General features: G+C 41.0%; 1 protein-coding gene across 3 annotated transcripts in view; it reads right to left on the bottom strand.

Annotated features, from left to right (window-relative positions):
• The window catches only part of MCM10 (minichromosome maintenance 10 replication initiation factor), a 70,430-nt gene that overhangs the window by 35,066 nt on the left and 16,095 nt on the right, over positions 1 to 19,269 (bottom strand). For all 3 annotated transcript variants that reach the window (XR_005218546.1, XM_037847995.1, XM_037847996.1), the window contains exons 10-18: positions 18,380 to 18,579; positions 16,972 to 17,072; positions 12,579 to 12,689; positions 12,370 to 12,487; positions 10,612 to 10,840; positions 9,157 to 9,298; positions 8,382 to 8,500; positions 6,910 to 7,023; positions 6,006 to 6,151 (exon numbers count right to left, since the gene is read on the bottom strand). Coding sequence is in view for 2 of the 3 variants with exons in the window: in XM_037847995.1 (XP_037703923.1) it covers positions 6,006 to 6,151; positions 6,910 to 7,023; positions 8,382 to 8,500; positions 9,157 to 9,298; positions 10,612 to 10,840; positions 12,370 to 12,487; positions 12,579 to 12,689; positions 16,972 to 17,072; positions 18,380 to 18,579 (1,280 nt within the window). In the remaining variant the exon portion in view is untranslated. The remainder of the gene's footprint in view (positions 1 to 6,005; positions 6,152 to 6,909; positions 7,024 to 8,381; positions 8,501 to 9,156; positions 9,299 to 10,611; positions 10,841 to 12,369; positions 12,488 to 12,578; positions 12,690 to 16,971; positions 17,073 to 18,379; positions 18,580 to 19,269) is intronic.

The following is a 19,269-nucleotide window of genomic DNA, read 5'->3' as shown; positions in this document are numbered from 1 at the left end:
GCTATTCAAGTCAAGTTCGTATCAAACTAAACATGATTGTTTTATGTTTAGAGTGCTAACCTATGGTAACTGCAAAGAAAATATATGAAAAATATATTCAGATAGAAAAGAGATATGGCACAACACACACAAAAAATCAAATAAATAAAAAGCAGGCAATAATGGAAGAACTGAGGGACAAAAAAGGTATAAGACTTAGAAAGGCTAAATAGCAAAATGGCAGAAGAAAGTCCTGTATTATTGATAGTGACTTTAAATGTAAATGGATTAAGCTCTCCAATCAAAAGGCAGAGATTAGCAGGATGGAGAAAAAAGCATGACCCAACTATATACTGCCTGCAAAAGACTCACCTTAAATTCAAAGACACAAGTAGGTTGAAAGTGAAAAGATAGGAAAAAATATACCATGTAAGTATTAACGAAAAGAGACCTGGGGTAGCCAAAGTAACATCAGATAAAATAGACTTCAAGTAAAAAAAAATGTATGAGGGACAAAGATGGTCATTATATATTGATAAAGGGGTCAATTCAACAAAAATATAAGAAGCAAATACTGATAGATTTGAATGGAGAAATTGCCAGTTCTATATTAATAATAGGGGACTTTTATACACCACTCTTAAAGGATAGCAACATCTAGTTTTCAGAGATCAATAAGGAAATATAAGACATGAATGACACTGTAAACCAACTAGACCTAGCGGATATAGAACAATTCACCTAACAGCAACAGAATAAACATACTTCTTGAGTGCACATGGATTGTTTTCCAGTATAGACCACATCTTAGGTCATTAAGTCTCAATAAATACAAAAATATTGAAATCATACAAAGTATCATTTCTGACCACAATGGAATGAAGCTAGAAATGGAGAAATGGAAAATTCACAAACATGTGGAATTTAAACAATATAGCCCAACCAGTGTGTTGAAGAGGAAATTACAAGGGAAATTAGGAAATATCTTGAGGTGAATGAAATGAAATTATACAGCATACCAAAACTTATGGGATGCAGCAAAGGCAGTGCTATAGAGGAAATTTATAGCCCCAAATGCTTACATTAAAAAGGAAGAAAACTTCAAATCAGACCTAATGTCAAAACTGGAAGAACTAGAAAAAGAGGAGCAAACTCAACCCAGTATGAGTAGAAAGAAGGAAATAGCAAAGATTAGAGCAGAGATAAATGAAATAGGGAACAAAAAAATAGAGACTCAAGAAAACCAAAAAGTTGGTTCTTCCAAAAGATTGAAATTGTCAGTACTGAAAATTGACAAACCTTTAGCTATACAGACGAAGAAAAAGAGGAAACAAATAAGAAAAATCAGAAATGAAAAAGGGGACATTACCGACCCCACTAAAATAAAAAGGACTATAAGAGGATACTATGAACAACTAACTGTAAGCCAATAAATTCAATAATCTAGATGAAATGGACAAATTTTTGGAAAAACCCAAACTACATACCACTAACTCAAGAAGAAACTGAAGATGTCAACAAATCAATTACTGGTAAAGAGATTGAATCAGTAATCAAAAACCTCCTAAACAAAGTGAAGTCCAGGACCAGATGGCTTCACTGGTGAATTTTACCAAACATTCCAAGAAGAATTAACACCAATCTTGCTCAAACTCTTGCATAACGTAGAAGAGGAGGGAACATTTCTTATCTCATTCTATGAGGCCAGCATCGTTGTAATTCCAAAGATAAAGATACCATGAGAAAAGAAAATGACAGACCAATATACCTTGTGAATATAGATGTAAAAATCCTCAACTAAATCTTAGCAAACTGAATCCAACATCACATTAAAAGAATTCTACACCATGATCAAGTGGGATTTCTCCCAGGTATGCAAGGCTGGGTCAACATAAGAAAATCACATCAACAGAACAAAGGGAAGAAACCACATGATCATCTCAATTGCTGCAGAAGAGCCATTTGATAAAATCCATTCCTCAGCACTACTTGATAAAAGCACTCAGAAAACTAGAGATAGAAAGAAACTGCCTCAATGTGATAAAGGGCATTTATGAAAAGCCCACAGCTAACATCATACTCAATGGTGAAAGACTGAACGCTTTCCCTCTTAGATCAGGAAGAAGACAAGGACGCCCACTGTCACTGTAACTGAGCACTAACAAATATAACTATAGTTACTGAGTCATTATTAAATGCTTTCTAACTTTCTGATATATTGTGATGTAGCCAGAAGCAATTATCTGTAACTGCTGTAACTCACTGAAGTGTAAACCAGATGACTTGTTTCTCTGATGATGATGCTATATTTTATAACTGCATAATCTTTACTCTGTAACTGGGCAATAACAAGATAACTGAGACTTGGACCAGCATGTATCCCCTTATCTTGTTTTGCAACCCTGAAGTCTGATACTCCTGCTACGTGTAGCCTTGCAATGTTTATTAATGAAGTACCATGAGTCAGCCCAGAACTGACCAAGCCAGTTTTAATCAGAGTTGGCCCATGCCTGACATGTGCTATAGCCTAAACCTTAAACTTCACATGAGCTAAGCATGTAATCAATCTGTGCATGCTCAGAGATGAGACTACCTTTAACCTCGTCATCTATACCTGCCAGCCTTTGCCTGAATTCTATAAAACACTGGAAGTTTCTCCAATTTGGGGAGACAGATTTGAGAAACTGTCCCCTCCTGTCTTTGTGAGGCTAGGAAAATCCCGGTTGTCACTTAATTGACCCTGGCGTGCATCAGGCAAGGACTCACTTTTCAGCAGCAACATCACCACTGTTATTTAACATTGTACAGAAGTTCTAGCCAGAGCAATTAGATGAGAAAAAGAAACAAAAGGCATCCAAATTGGAAAGGAAGAAGTAAAACTTTCCCTATTTGCCAAAGACATGATCCCTTACATAGAAAATCCTGAAAAATCTACAATGAAGCTACTAGAGCTAATAAACAAACTCAGCCAAGTGGTGGGATACAAAATCAACATACAAAAGTCAGTGGTGTTTCTATACACTATTAATGAACAATCTGATAGGGAAATAAAGAAAAAAAATTTACTGTAGCAACTAAAAGAATCAAATATCTTGAGATAAATTTAACCAAGGATGTAAACAATAAAACATTGCTGAAAGAAATCAAGACCTGAATAAATGGAAGGATATTCTGTGTTGTGGATTGGAAGATGAAATATTGTTAAGCTGTTCTATCCAAAATGATTTATAGATTCAATGCAATCCCAACCAAAATCTTACAGCCTTCTTTGTAGAAATAGAAAAGCCAATCATCAAATTTATGTGGAAGGGTAAGGGGTCCCGGATAGCCAAAATCAACTTGAGAAATCAAAGAATTTGGAAGATTCATACTTCCTTATCTTAAAACTTACTACAAACTCACAGTAATCAAAATAGCATGGTACTGGCACAAGGACACACATATAGACCAATGGAATCGAACTGAAAATTTAGAAATAAACCCTCACATCTGTGGCCAACTGATTTTTTGACAAAGGTGTCAAATCCACTCAATGGGGAAAGAATTGTTTCTTCAACAACTTGTGCTGGGAAAACTGGACATCCATATGCAAAAGAAGGAAGGTGGACCCCTACCCTACATCATAAAGAAAAATATAAGAGCCAAAATTATAAAGCTCCTAGAAGGAAACATAGGGAAATATCTTCAGGATCTTATGTTAGGCCATGGTTTATTTCTTTTTTTTTTCTTTAAATATTCATTGTATTGAGACATATTCACATACCACGCAGTCATACAAAACAAATCGTACATTTGATTGTTCATAGTACCATTACGTAGTTATGCATTCATCACCAAAATCAATTCCTGACACCTTCATTACCAAACACACAAAAATAACAAGAATAATAATTAAAGTGAAAAAGAGCAATTAAAGTAAAAAAGAACACTGGGTACCTTTGTCTGTTTGTTTGTTTGTTTCCTTCCCCTATTTTTCTACTCATCCATCCACAAACTAGACAAAGAGGAGTGTGGTCCTTACAGGCCATGGTTTCTTAAACTTTACACCAAAAGCTCGAGCAACAAATGAGAAAGTAGACAAATGGAATTTCATCAAAATTAAGAACTTTTGTGCATCAGGGGACAGTATCCAAAAAGGGAAAAGACAATTTAGAGTGAGAGAAAATATTTGAAACCACATATCTGACAAGGAATTAATATCCAGAATGTATAAAGAAATCCAATAACTCAACCAGAGAAAGATAACTCGATTAAAAAACAGGCAAAAGACTTCAATTGATATTTTTCCAAAGATATACAAGTGGCCGGTAAACACATGAAAAGATGCTCAACATCATTAGCCACTAGGGAAATGCACAATGAGGTATCTACTAGAATGCCTCCTATTGAAAAAAACAGAAACTAACAAGTGTTGGAGAGGATGTGGAGAAACAGAGCACTTGTTCATTGTTGGTAGGAATGTAAAACGGAGCAGCTGCTGTGGGAAACCATTTGGTGGTTTCTCAGAAAGTTAAGTACAGAATTACCAAATGACCTGGCAATTCCACTTCTAGGTATATAAAGCACACTGAAAGTAGGGACTTAACACTGCTATTTGCACACCTATGTTCACAGCAGCATTCTTCACAAATGAACAGAGAAGCAACCCAAATGTTCATCAACAGATGAATGAACAAACAAAACGTGGACATTCACATAACAGAATATTATGTGGCTATAAAATAGAATGACTTCTGATGCATGCGACAATATGGATGAACGTTGAAGGCATCATGTTAAGTGACATAAGCCAGACACAAAAGGACAGATATTGTATGATCTCACTGATATGAAATAAATAGAATAAGGAAATTCAGAGTCAGGGACTAGAATTCAGGTTGCCGGGGCCAGGGTGGGGGTAGAATGGGGAGTTGATGCTTAATTGGTGCAGAGTTCCTATCCCGGGTGACGGAAAAGTTTTGGTAATGGATGGTGGTGATGGTATCACAGCATTGTGATGTAATTAACACCACTGAATTGTATATTTGAATGGGAAAAATTTAGGTTGTGCATATGGTACCAGAATAAAAAATTTAAAAACCCCTACAACTGTACAACATAAACAGTGAACCCTCATGTAAACTATGGACTGCAGTTAATAGTATAATTATAATGATATTGTTTCATCCACTGTAACAAAAGTATCACACTAATGCAAAATGTTACTAATGGGAAAACTGTATGTGTGGGGGTAGGTATGTGGCAACTCTGTACTTTCTACATGACTGTTCTGTAAACCTGTATGTTCTCAAATTAAAAAAAAAAAACTAAGTTTTTTTTTTCAAGCCTAAAAAAGATGCTTGCATACAGAACAATACATTTTACAATGAAACACAGATCACATTACTCATGAGAATGGCCAATAATGGCAGTGGAGGGGGGTAGCGAGGAAGGGGATGACAAGGAATGCATAGGAAGATGTGGGGGGCCTCGGATGGCCCAGGGCTGACAACACCCCTCACACTGAGGGGGGCTCCTCAACCCTAACAGCAGAGGGGGCCATTCACGTTGCATTCAGTGGGAGCACTGCCCTCTGCTGAGGTTCAACACTGCAGCTCCCCCCAAAATAAAAACACAAACAGAAGACACTTAGAACAAACATATTCAAAAGTTAAAAATCGCTAATCAACAAATAATTCCTCAGGGTGGAGGAAAAAAAGTCACATATCCAAGTCACCCAACACACCTGTGTTCAACTTACCTTCCCCATGTTTTATTCAGCAAACATGCCCTGAGGGCCTGTTATGGGCCAGGAACTATATCAAAGTACTGGGGGTACAGCAAGGAAAAAGGCAGGGCCCTTCCTTCAAGGAGCTTCCAGCTAACATTCCTAGTCTTGAGGACATTCAGGAGTTGTAAGGAGACTCAGGAAGAAGGCAGGAGCCTCAGAAAATACCTGTCCACTGTCCAGTGGAGCAGCCCCACACGGGAGTTGGAAAGAGTAAAAGACACCCAATGGGCCCAGGAACCTGAGCCGATTCTCCTACCTGCAGTGCTTTTTTGGGAGCCTGTTGAGGGAGATACTTCTGTTCCCACAGGGACACTTGAAAAACCTCTTGACGGCATCATGCCAGTGGTAATCGTGCTGCTCAGCCACGCAGGTCTCCAAGGGCTTGAAATGGGTGTAGGCACACTGCAAAAACCAAGAGGGCCTGGGGCTGGGAGGAGCTTGGAAGGGCAAGCCGCTCAGCCACCCAGGCGTGCAGCTTGTCCACCTTCTCCTCTAGCACTAGGGACCCATGCAATTTCTTGACCTTGCCTCATCCTAACAGCACTTTTCCTCATGCTTGCCCCAAGTTTCAATCAGGCAAGAAATACAGTCAAGTTCTGTGATACCAAGACAACAGTAAGGGCAGAAGAAGAAAAATACTGTGAACCTCTATATAACTTAGGTTGATCTGTCCTAAATTCACTGTAGAATGTGGATTCCTGCATACGGAGGCTTCGGACCTATTTAGGAAGGTGGACCTGTTAGGAAGCTTTTTACTTACAAGATCTACGAGAGGGATATAAGCTAATTATTAGTCCTATTCTATAAGCAACAAAACCAAGACAGAGATATTAAGTGATTCTCTTTTAACTCCGATCCTCAAAAGGACTGAGGAGAATAAGAAACAAGGGAGAAGGTTGAAACAGGTGCCAGTGCAGTGCAAGGTAATTTCTGGTAATCACCTTGAGTCTTGGTAAATAACTCTAAACTTTGGTAACACCAAAGGATCCAAGCTGGATCCTTGGCTATCACGAGCTGTTTGTTTTTAGCCTGATTAAATAATTTGTACAGCATCCCAACTGCAGGAGCTGGCTCCCTGCCAAGATTCTCACTGTCCTGCAAAATCTCAACACTAACAGCACGCCCAGGGCCTGTGAGTGAGAGCAGTCTCCTCTGCTCACCGTCTTGCATGTCACGACCCGACATTTCACTTCCCGGATGTTTTTCATCTTTTCTTCCATTTGCTCTTTTTTCACCAATGGCTCAAAATAGCGTTCCTGCAGTTCAGCCTCAGTCTGGAATGACAAGGCAGACAGGAGACCTTGAATGGAATCCAATATGTGCTCAGGCAGCAATTCAGTAATCATCGAAACAACTGAAAAGGCATGTCCAATTTTATGAAGACACTCGATAATACCTAAATGAACAGCAAACCAAAAGCTGGTAATAAGGAGAGAGAAGCCTTAATATGCCAAAAAAGACGTGAAAGCTTTTGGTGATTGTGAAAACACTACATGCAAGTTGGAAATAGCAACATTATTATTAGTGCCGTAACAAGTCAAGGGCCCGCCAGAAGGTGATTATTTCTACTCTCCCAGTACAAACCCGACACCAGGAAGGGACTCGAAGCTCCCCCCGTGGCAACTGCCAGTCTACTGTACACTATTCTCCAGATCAAGCACTCAGCAGGAGAAATTCCTGGTTGTTTGGAACAAGGAGGGCAAAAGGTATTTACGGCAGAATGTGGTCACAGCCCACAGTTACTGCAGCTGCACAAAGAGGTGGCCACAAGGGGCAGAAGCCCAGACATACAGCCTCCCAGGCTTCTGCATCTCTCCAGATGGAGCCTCAAGAGTAGTAGAGAGATGATATAAAACTGTCTCGTCAGCTTTGTGTCACTCAAAAGAAGAGCAGGTCATTGAGAGCAGTGGGGCTAAGAGCGGTGGCACGGCCTCTACGGGGAAAATGTGTGGGAGTGTTTTTTGTTATCCCCATGATTGGGACGTACAACTGGCAGGGACTGGGGAAGCTACAGCTTCTGCAATGCAGTCCCCCACGTAACAAAGAGTTGTTCTTTGTCCCACATGGCTGCTCAGTGTTCTACAGGACTTCCATGTAGGTGAAACACTTGACTTTAGTAACTTCAGAACCCAACTTTACATACAACCCTACAGAATCATAGAGAGTAAGATTTAAGAGACGTTGACTATTTCAGGGATGCAACTAGGCAGCTACAGTGTGTACTGGGGGGCAACTGTTCTGAGGTTTGCTGGAAAGTTTCCCATGATTACTGATAGTTTTAAAAAATTACATTACCAAAGACACATGTCTTGGGTATTTAAGTCACCAAAAAACCACACCTATATCAATATAGTCTTTGTTTCTAGTGTCTCATTTACACTTAGAAATGCAAGCCACTGACCACTTCATTATTCCTTCTAGTGTAGCTGTGCCTGAGAGCTTTCATACTGAAATACACGTTTTTCATTATAAATATTTCCCTTTTTTTACTAGTGTAGGTAATTTACATTTTCCATGAATTCTGCTTCAGGTCCATAAGGAAGCAATACAAAATACTTGTTATTAAAAAGGGGCATCAGGACTGACAGGGTTGATGAATGCTGTATACACACATTATCCTTTGGGCTCTTACCTCCTTCAGGATCTCTGTATGCTTAGATTTTGCTTTTAGAATTTTCTGAAATTCCTCAGATTCCAGGTAGGCAAGCTGCTCTCTCCTTTTTTTCTTGGCAGGTTCCAATTCATCCTCAGCTAACACAGAAAGAAAAGCATTATCTGTTACAGAGGAATTTCAGGAAGCCAGTATGGCCTGTTGATTCACCTTCCCTGCAGCCTCTTTGTCTGCCTCCCATGTCCCCCCTACTTCAGTTACCCCAGTTAGTATCAGCAGAGGAAAGCTCTTGAGAAAAAGCGAGCTCACGTGCAGCCTAGAATCTGACAGGGGTGGTGGCGGGGGGAGGGCTGCTGGCAGACTTGATCACTAGATTAGAATCTTGTTTTCATCTTAAATAAAGAGCCGATTATGATGATAGATAACAACAACAAAAGTCCTATTTACAAACTGGTTTTAAAATGACATTGCCAACTTCACAGTTTTAAAAATAAAAACAGGACAATTTAAAACAAACACATTCTACTTCTTTCAAAGAAAATCTTTATACTAACACATAGATCCAATGGGCAATCCTTTTCCCAAGTGTTCAGACTGTACACAATTTCATTCTACTTTATTATGGTTATAAAAATCAACCTGTTCCAGATCGTGGAAACTGTATTTAGGTACTCTAAGCAGAGGCAAAATGAAGTAAAACAATGACTTCGAATATCAGGGACATTGGTTACGGTTTACAACATTCCTTTCATAAACTGTTTCTCTCTCCCACCGCTGACTTGGAAATCTGCAGTACCTTGAGAAGATGTGTTGTTCTTTTCTACCCGGCCCTTCACTTCCAGGACATCTTGGGGGTCCATTTGCTTCCTTTTAGTGCTGTTTGGGTCTGTCTTTGTAAGAATGTGGCCTTTTGTTCTTAATTTAGTTAAAGCAGCTAACTAGAAAAAAGAGGAGAAAAGAGGGAAAGAAAAATCTGAAGGATAAGGTGGGCACGTAGTGCCCTATATGCCAACCAGTTATTAACCGGGGAATTCTATTCTCAAATATAAACCAGCAAAAGGGGTCTTCATGCTACTTAGCATTAGCAACATAATTGTTCAAATTTCCGAAGTCTGGCAGACAGACCTGTAAGTTAATGAGTGAAGTCTCGGAGTATTTACATGTAAGCAGTCTGCCACTGACTGGACAACCTCAGACCAAACACAACTGGAGACAGACAGGCGAGCACGTTTTAGACTTTCCTGTCCAGACCCATGAGAACTGCTCCATGGCCTTCAGACTTCGGAAAGAATCCCGTAACCATTTTGGAATCAAAGAGAATTAGGTTAGAGTTCCAGCTCTGCCACTTATTAGCTTGTATCTTCAGGCAAATCACTTCACTTTTCAGCCTCAGTTTCTACTGAATGACAGCATGACCTATCTTTTAAGACTGTAGTGGGGTGGATTTACCCGTACACAGTAAATGGCATGCTTTCACATGTCACAGGGATGGGGTCGTTAAGAACAGATACTTGCAATAGTTGTTATGATTATTACTATTCTTATTATAGCTAAGACAGTGGCTTGTTGCTGGCCTTTTACCTTTAATTTGGCTACAGCAACTGACTAGAAAAAAGAGAACAGAAGCTCACGTGAGGTGGTTCAGGGTTCTCGGGCAGTGGAGCGTGATGGGCAGGTAGAGTTCTGAGTCTCAAAGCCCCCACTTCAACCAGAGCAATTTAGCTTTCATCCTTCTACAGGCTGGGCTTCTGTATAAGATTTCTTTTCTTTTTAATTATCCTTTTATTAATTTTTATTTACAAATACTGTACACCACTAAGCAAAAACTTCCCCTTCCCCCCATTCCCTATTTCCTGGTAACTTCTAATCGAATTTGTGTCTCTGCAAAGTAAGATTTCTTTTAAAGGAGTCTTGTGTTAAACCAGTTCAAAAACCATTATTTTAGTCTTGTCTCGACAATTCCAAGCATTTTTTCCTATTGGCAGTGTCTCCACGTGTACAACAATCCCTTTTTCTAAGCTATCTCCTTCAGCCTGAGAAGGAGCAGTGCTGAGATAATGGCTAAGTTTCTCAGATTAAATAAATGGTATTAATTTGACACCATTATCATATAAATTCCTTTAACTCTAATTCTCATGATCAATAAATAATAGAATCTGTCTTTTCTGGTAAAAAGTATATGAAGTTTGAAACTTAAGCTGTGTCCTACAGAATGGACATTCAAATGTTAAGGTAAGTAAATGCCAGTTACCTTTTTGGCTTCTGCCAAAGCACTCAGTTTTGGTCGTGGTGGAGGAGACTCATCAAGAAAGAGAACATCCTCTCCTTCAGAGACGCCTCGTCCAAGCTTGGGCATCTGTGTGGCTGGGGTTCCCACCAGCCTCGGGAATTCAGCACCCGCTGGTGGGGACTGAGAAGGAGGCTGTTGAGAAGAAGATGGCACAGCTGGGCTCTTGACTTGACTTGAGCTTTGGAGAAATCTTTGAAGAAAGATGCAAGAAACAAAATAGGCAAACAGGGCTTTATGAAAATGAGAAATGGGTCTCCAGAACTTAAAGTGGACTGGAAGACTGTAGCCAGGCCAGCAGCTGACAGTTGAGTTTTTAGTTACATAATTGCCCCACCTGGGTTAATCAAATTGGCAAATAATAAGAACAATATTAGCTCCCTAAGTCTCCTGTTAACTGATTTTTCACTGCGGGAGCTGAAATTACTTTCCTAGTTTGGGATTCTGGTTCGCATCAGCTGGCTCTCCAGTGCCGTCTTCTATGGGACATGGACTGGACAATGAGCCGCTGACTGTAACCCCCAGCCTCATTGTTAGCTCGAGGAGCTTTAGGGCCTCACTCAGCCTTGCTGTTTTATTTTCTCTACGCTAGTAAGAAGAGATGACACCATGTGAGACATGTTTGGAAGACAACTTGCATGGTGATTCTTTTACACACAGCTTGAAGGGCTACCAAAAAGCAACAGCAAGCCTCAGGGACCATCCAGTCCAAACTCTCACTTCACAGACTGCATGACCCACCCCTGGCGGGACCAGGACCCATGAACCCATGGCCAGTGCACCCAACTCTTCCATGCTCTAGGCTGGGTTGGTAAACTGCCTCTTAAAGTCTGCCAGAGGCGTGTTTTGTCTGGCAGCCGAATTTCAAATGGTAATGTCTTTATGCTGCAGTGCTCGGTAATGACCGCAAGGCTCACACTGTTGACCAGGCAGCTGCACAGACTCGCCTCTCCTGGGCACCTGACAGATGCCAACAGATACCCAGCCAGCAACTCCCACTGCCCTGCCTGAGACCACTGACCTCCGTGCTCACGGGAACAGCAGCCTGTATCTGGGATGGCACAATGGTTAGACACCGGAGTCGTGAACTAAAAATTGTCTCTGCCAATCACTGGCCCCGACCTTCAGTTTCATTGCTCACAAAACAAGGACAATATTGCCTGCCTCAGCATGGTAAGGATGTATTTATGCAGCGGCTTATACATGCTAAGGACCTGTAAATAGTAGCTCTTCTTACTACTAGGACAACCTGAATTCAGGACCCCTTGAGCCGTCCTCCTTTCACATCCATTTCCGCTTGATTTTGCTTCTGCAAATCACTCTTACTTTGTCAGTTACCTGAACAATTGTGATAACCTATTTGTTGTAATCAAAAACCTAATTGTGGTAAAACCAAAAAGTGTGAGTCAAGCAGGGCAGCACAAGCTTTCCCCTTTCATAAAGCCCACTTCCTATTTTACTCCTTTTCCTCAATTTCCACAGTGATAATTTCTGTAAACGGAAACATTTGGTCCCAGGACTTACTAGCATAAGCTAGAAATACAGAGTCTATGTTAGAAATCATCTAAGATACTATTGGGTTATATTAAAATTATTTAAAAATTTTTCAAGTTAAACATGCAGTCAACCAACATCTGAAGTCACACTTTTGAAATCCATGTAGACATTCTGATTCCTGAGATGTGTTATCTAAACGTGGAATGTTAAATCTGCTACTCTTACCGTTTCTGTATTTCTTCCGATTTCTTTTTCCTCATCTCCAACATCTGCTGCTTCTGTTGCTTCAAAAGGGCTGATGCTGAGATAGACTGGATAGCAGGCTTAGGGCTCCCCAGCACCCCTAAAACGCAAGTCCACAGACTTCGCTCAGTCCCCCAGGAGGCTAAGGGAAGTCACTGTCATACACTATAGCACAAGCGAGCTGACTGTACCTCGTGTCGTGGCTTTGGCTAAATGGTGTTTTAGGTTTCTGGCTCCAACTGTAGGCAAGTCCATCAATTCCCGGAACTCCTCCGAACAAGTCAAGGTCTTCTGTGGTATTCCTATCATACACAAACATCAGCTTCACTGGATTTGAAATTTAAAGACAGTCTGATGTCATATAATTTATCTTCTCACATTTGGAACTCGGCATTCCCAATTTAGTCATTTGTAAATGAAACAGAAGGAATGCAAAGAGAAAAAGGAATCCTTAATCTCAAACACCAGCCTAGTGAGACTGTGAGGGCAATACAAATATAACTTATTTCCAGGTATGGCTCTAAAGCTAAGCATTTAGTTATCTGTTGGGTCATTTAATACGAGATTTCTGGAATATGCACTATGGGCAAGGAGTTATACTAGGTCCTGATCCCTGTTTAGGAACAAAGCCATGAGCACCGGGTTGGGGTACACTCTCCAACCCAGACCTGTTTTACCCCCAGATAGTTGATAGGTTTGACTTAATGCTACTGATTCTTTTTTTTTTTTTTAATTTTATTTTGAATTAAATTCAGACTTATAGGAACAGTTGCAAAAACAATACAAACCCCATACACAGAACTCCAGCATACCCCAACCCCCCTCCAATACCCCGATCCACCTTTAACATCCTGTCACACCACCATTTCTTTCTTTCCCTCCCTCCCTCCCTCTCTATCATCCATCATCTATTGCTCTGTCTTCTGAACATATAAGGACAAGCTGCACACATCCTTGAACAATTTAATTCACATATACCTTTCCCATGAACAAGAACATTCTTTTATGCAATCCCATTAAGCGCAGCTAAGAAGTTCAAGAAATTCAACATCGATACAAAGCTTAGATTCTACATTTCTTTTTTTTTTTCCTTCTGTCCCAACTGTGTCCCTTTGATCCTCCTGTCCTCCATCCTCAGATCCCATCCAGGATCATCCTTGGCATTTAATTGTCATTATCTGTTTAGACTTTTTTTTTTTCCCAATTGTGGAAACATATATACAGCCTAAATCTTCCCATTCCAACCCCTCCCTAGCATTCCATTAGTGGGATTAATCACATTTAGAATGTTGCAATGCTATCACCTTCCCACCATCCATTACTAGAAATTTCCATTCACCCAAACAGAAACCCTACACTCATTTCTTAACTCCCCCACTTCTCGTATCCCATACTCTACTTTTCATCTCTATGGTCATATTCTCCGATACTTTCTGTTTACCGTGGGGCTTAAATTTAACATCTTAAATCTATATTAACCTTGTTTTTCTTTGATAACCAACTTAACTTCAATCAGACACATAAACTATGTTCCTATACTCCTCCATTCCCCCACCTTTATGTAGTTCTTGTCAAAAATTACATACTTTACATTGAGTCCAAAACCACTGATTTATCACTACAGTTTATGTATTTTAAATCCTGTAGGAAGTAAATAGTGGAGTTACAGATCAAAAATACAGTCGTATTGGTATTTATATTTACCATGTGATCTTTACTGGTAATCTTTACTTCTTCATGTGGTTTCAGTCAATTGTTTAGTGTCCCATCCTTTCAGCCTGCACAATTCCCTTTAGCATTTCTTATAGGACTGATCTACTGGTGATGAAGTCCCTCAGCTTTTGATTATACGGGGATGTTTTCATCTCCCCCTCATTTTTAACCTCTAGGTGTTTGTGAATTTTCTAAGTCTCTCATGGTTACTGACTTCTATTTGTATTCCACTGTGGTCAGAGAATGTGCTTTGAATAAATTCAATTTTTTAAAATTTATTGAGGCTTGTTGTATGTCCCAGCATATTGTCTATTCTGGAGAAAGATCCGTGATCACTAGAGAAGAATGTGTATCCTGGTGATTTGGGATGTAATGTTCTATATATGTCTGTTAAATTTCTCTATATCTTTCTCCTTTCTTTGCTTCTCTGTCGGTAGGGCTCCCTTTAGTATCTCCAGTAGGGCAGGTCTTTTATTAGCAAAATCTCTCAGCATTAGTTTGCCTGTGAAAAATTTAAGCTCTCCCTCAAATTTGAAGGAGAGCTTTGCTGGATAAAGTATACTTGGTTGGAAATTTTTCTCTCTCAGAATTTTAAATATGTTATGCCACTGCCTTCTCACCTCCATGGTGGCTGCTGAGTAGTCACTACTTAGTCTTATGTTGTTTCCTTTGTATGTGGTGAATTGCTTTTCTCTTGCTGCTTTCAGAACTTGCTCCTTTTCTTCAGTATTTGACAGTCTGATCAGAATATGTCTTGGAGTGGGTTTATTTGGATTTATTCTATTTGGAGTTCACTGGGCATTTATGCTTTGTGTATTTATACTGTGTAGAAGGTTTGGGAAGTTTTTCCCAACAATTTCTTTGAAGACTCTTTCTAGATCTTAACCCTTCTCTTTCCCTTCTGGGACACCGATGAGTCTTATATTTGGACGTTTTATTTTATCTATCATATCCCTGAGATCCATTTCGATTTTATTTATTTTTTCCGCATTCTTTCTTTTGTTCTTTCATTTTCCGTTCTGTGGTCCTCAAGGATGCTGATTCGTTGTTCAGCTTCCTCTAGTCTTGTACTATGAGTCTCCAGAATCTTTTAAATTTGGTCAACAGTTTCTTTTATTTCCATAAGATAATCTATTTTTTTATTTACTCTTGCAATTTCTTCTTTATGCTCTTCTAGGGTCTTCTTCATGTCCTTTATATCCTGTGCCATGCTCTTGTTGTTTCTCTTTAGTTCTCTGATTAATTGCACCAAGTACTGTGTCTCTTCTGATCTTTTGATTTGGGGGTTTGGGTTTGGGTTATCCATATCGTCTGGTTTTATCATATGCTTTAAAATTTTCTGTTGTTTTGGGCCTCCTGGCATTTGCTTTACTTGATAGGGTTCTTTCAGGATATGAAAAATACCAGTCTCTAATTTGTCAGATCTACAGCTTGGTGGTGTACACCTTCTCTAACTAATCAGCAGATGGTGTCCACGAGTCACCTATTCCCCTCAAGTCAGTTCTCCACAACTTTGTCTTTGTGGTGTGTGGGGGCCTGATTCTTGTGGGATTCAACTGGTGCACTAAGTTTGGGTGTGTTGTTGGTGCTGTCCGCCCTGAATGTGGGGTGTGTCTGAGCAGTTAGGGAGGCAGGGCAGCTTTAATAATCAAATCTCCCAGGTGTTCCCAGAGATTTAAGGCTGTTGCAAGAGTCTAAGCCTTCATCTCAGTCTTGCCACAGATTGTCTCTGCCACTGACCCACACAAGTCCTTGTTATTGGCCTAGGGCCCCTGGGATTTCCGAACGGGTCCCCCTTCTCAGAAGTGTTCTTCTAGGACCTCTGCTGAGGGGAGGCTATGTCACGTCACAAGTGCGCGCTGGCCCTCCAGGGAAGCCCTGGGCCGCCGGGCCATGCAGGGGTTTTCCTAGCCTGCTGTAAAGATGGCTGAATGGGGTGTGTTAATTTACCCCCTTTCGCACAGCTCCGCCTTCCCAGCTCCAGGACAATCAGCTGTGGGTGCACTAAAGGCTATTGTCCACGGCCGATATCGTGGCATGTGTGCAGTGCTGCAAGAAACACTCCCTGTCACACTGGGACCCTTGGTGCGGCTCTGGGCTGTGGCTCTGGCCCCGGGCAGGAGTGTCCCCAGCCCGCTGGGAAGATGGCTGCAAGGGGCACGGTTTCTTTCTCTTTTTGGCTCCCCTCTGCCCTCTTGGCTCCGAGACAATTAGCAGCGGGTGTGGGAAGGGCTATCTTCCACACCAGATATTGAGGCGTTGGCACAGCCCGTTCCTGCCACGCTTCACTGCGCGGTTGTTGCCGCCGTATTGCCAGCTGCTCCCGTTTTTTTTTTTTTTTTAAAAGAACTAGTCCATCTCCAAATGCCAACCCATGGTTTCCCCACACCACAGTGCGGCCGCTGGACTTTCAGCCGGCTCACTCACTTGTTTCAGAACGCAGACTCCCAGTTTCACCAAATGCACAGTCCCTATGGATTTAGCAGACCTTGTCTGGCTGGTGCATTGCTGGAACTGGTGTTCTGGGTCACTTTTTGGCTTTTATCTAGTATTTTTCACAGAGGTGTTTTTTTGCCCTGTCTCACCTAGCCACCATCTTAAGTTCTCCTCAATGCTACTGATTCTAATGCTGGACATTAAGAGTTGCACCCAGATACATCGAGAAATAATAAAGAAAAACAAACATACTAAGCTAAGGCACAGCTAAGATTACTATGCTATTTTTTCTTAATATACTACAACTAGGCTTGATTCCTTGAGTTGGGGCCATATTACTCAGTAAGTGTAGGTGATGAGTAGATATGTGTAACTCGGAGTTGCAAACATTTTCAATGTTGAAGATTACAAATACAAGCTGGAGAAAGAAGTTACCGAGCTTTTGTTGCGTTTCCTGGATAATCTGGTTTGTGCCCTTCACGACCAGATTCGTCAGAGTGGTTTGGATCTTCTTCTTAGGAGCAATAGCTGCTGCCCTGAAATGACAAGGCCGCCCCCCAACCCCAAGGAAAGTCAGCACATGTCAGCACAGTGAGGCCAAGAAGGCTCGGAAACAATGAGTTCTAATACAACAGGCCGTCGAGTTTCTCCCAGCACCCCACCAGGGGATTTGAAGGCTGGGGTCCTTGGCATCGTGGTTTATATGCTGTGCCACAAAGGGAAACCAACAGGCAAAATCATGGAACCTGCAAATTTGCCTGTGGTCATTCTGGAAGGGCAATTTGGCAATAGAAATAAAAAATATGCCAACACTTTGATACAACAGACTAGGAATTTACCTTGAAATAATTAGAGACTATGCAAAAATTTAGGCTATTCACTGCAGTTTTGCTTATGTTGAAAGTTAGAAACCACACTAAAACGCTCATTCATGGGGAACTGTTTAAATAAATTATCAAGAGGCAGTAAAAAGAATACTATACAGCCACTAAAAATCACACCCCAGGTACTACTGGACAAGGAAAAGATTATTTTATGTGAAAAGAAAGAGCATACAAAATATTACCAAAAACTTATACCTATGGGGAAAAAAAAGCCCAAGAAGCAATATAGACAAGAAACTCACAGTTATCTAGGTGGTAGGATTATGGATGGTCCTTTTGACTGAATTGTATATTCTATTTTTTCCCATAATTTATGTGCATGGTTTTTTGCAGTTTGGTAAAAGAAAGATGTTATGTTAAATTTAAAAAATGGGCTTGATGTTACAAAATAGACAGGGAGTGAGTCCGCTAGCCCAATTCCTACTGGACTGGGAACAAAATCTATGCTTTGTTCTTAGAGGAACTGTGGCTGCCTTGTGTCAAGTGCCCACCACTTGTGCTCAAATGTGCGTTCTAAACACGACTGGTAGCTTTCCTCCTCCGACCTGCTTCGGGGGGTCTGTGAAGATCCTGAGGACCCCAGAAGAGAGGCCAGGTATGTGCACAACGCTCAGATGAGTCTGGAAGGAAATGGTTTAAAGGATTCTAATGCTTAAGATTAACATACTTTTAATGGCCATTTTGTACTCGGCTCTGACAAAGTTGCATATTCATCTAAGAAGTCCAAGGGAGTTCTTTATCTATGAAAAGAACATCTGTACTCAATTGTTTTCCCTGTGTGCTCTCCTCTCTACCTGGGAATGAAAGAGGTCCTTACCTACCTTGTTATATGCAGTGAGCTACGAAAGATGAAACCTGTACAAGTATTCTATGACCGTTACAGGAAAGCACAGACATTAGATTTATTCTTATAAGACAAGCTAAAAATTTGTCCCGAAAGAAACAAGAGACTGTCTTACACGGAGGCTGCGTAGGACTCAGAAGACATGCCTCCATAGTAAAAGCCGTCTTGACACAGCCGTTCCTTTAGACTCGCTCCTCTGCGGGCAAACTTCTTTGGAATCCGTCCTCCTGAGAAGGTGGACTGCAAGTCCGCTCGCTTGGCGCTGAGCTTCCTGTACTGAGCCTGGACGTGGTACTGGCAGTACTCGCAGTCACTCTGCAGGAAAGGGCAGCTGCGTCAGCGCATGGGTGCCAGGCAGGGCAAGGAGATGCGCTTCCTTTCTCCCCACCTCTCGGAGCCCTCCCTGCTGACTGCTAAGGCCACACTCCCAAAGTGAAGATCTATGCTGTCACTAATGGGAAAGAAAGAGGTCTTCCTTTAGACTCCTTTTAGAGCACCACTCTGATGAAAGAAAAAGGTGATGCATGCATCCCCTTTGCCTTCTTTCTCAAGTGGAAGTAAAGTCACCTTCTAGCAAGGCTTTTCTAGCTATTTCTCAGGTTGACACCTGGACACAACACAGCCTCGTTCTATTGTGTGAAGCTGATGTGGTGACAATTGGTTTTTAAGGATATCACTCTCATCTGGAGATCTGTTAAGCACCTTACTCTGAGGCTTCTTTTCCAAAATAGCTCCCTCCTTTCTATTTCCTGCTCATCAGTTCATCCATGAGGCAGAAATGAAGGAAATAAAAAGAGATGAAACCAAAACCTTTCACTGTACTCCTTTCAAAGAACCCTAAGAAGATACCACTTTACACCCACTAGGATCACTATCATCTAAAACAAACAAATAAAAAACCCTGACAATAACAAGGGTTGGCAAGAATGTAGAGAAACTGGAACCTCATGCACTGGGAGGAGCTGCAAAATGGTGCAGTGCTTGGGAAAACAGTTTGGCCAGATC

Source organism: Choloepus didactylus, chromosome 8, assembly GCF_015220235.1.
Source record: "Choloepus didactylus isolate mChoDid1 chromosome 8, mChoDid1.pri, whole genome shotgun sequence".
Taxonomy (NCBI): domain Eukaryota; kingdom Metazoa; phylum Chordata; class Mammalia; order Pilosa; family Megalonychidae; genus Choloepus; species Choloepus didactylus.
This window is presented reverse-complemented; position numbering and strand designations above follow the sequence as displayed.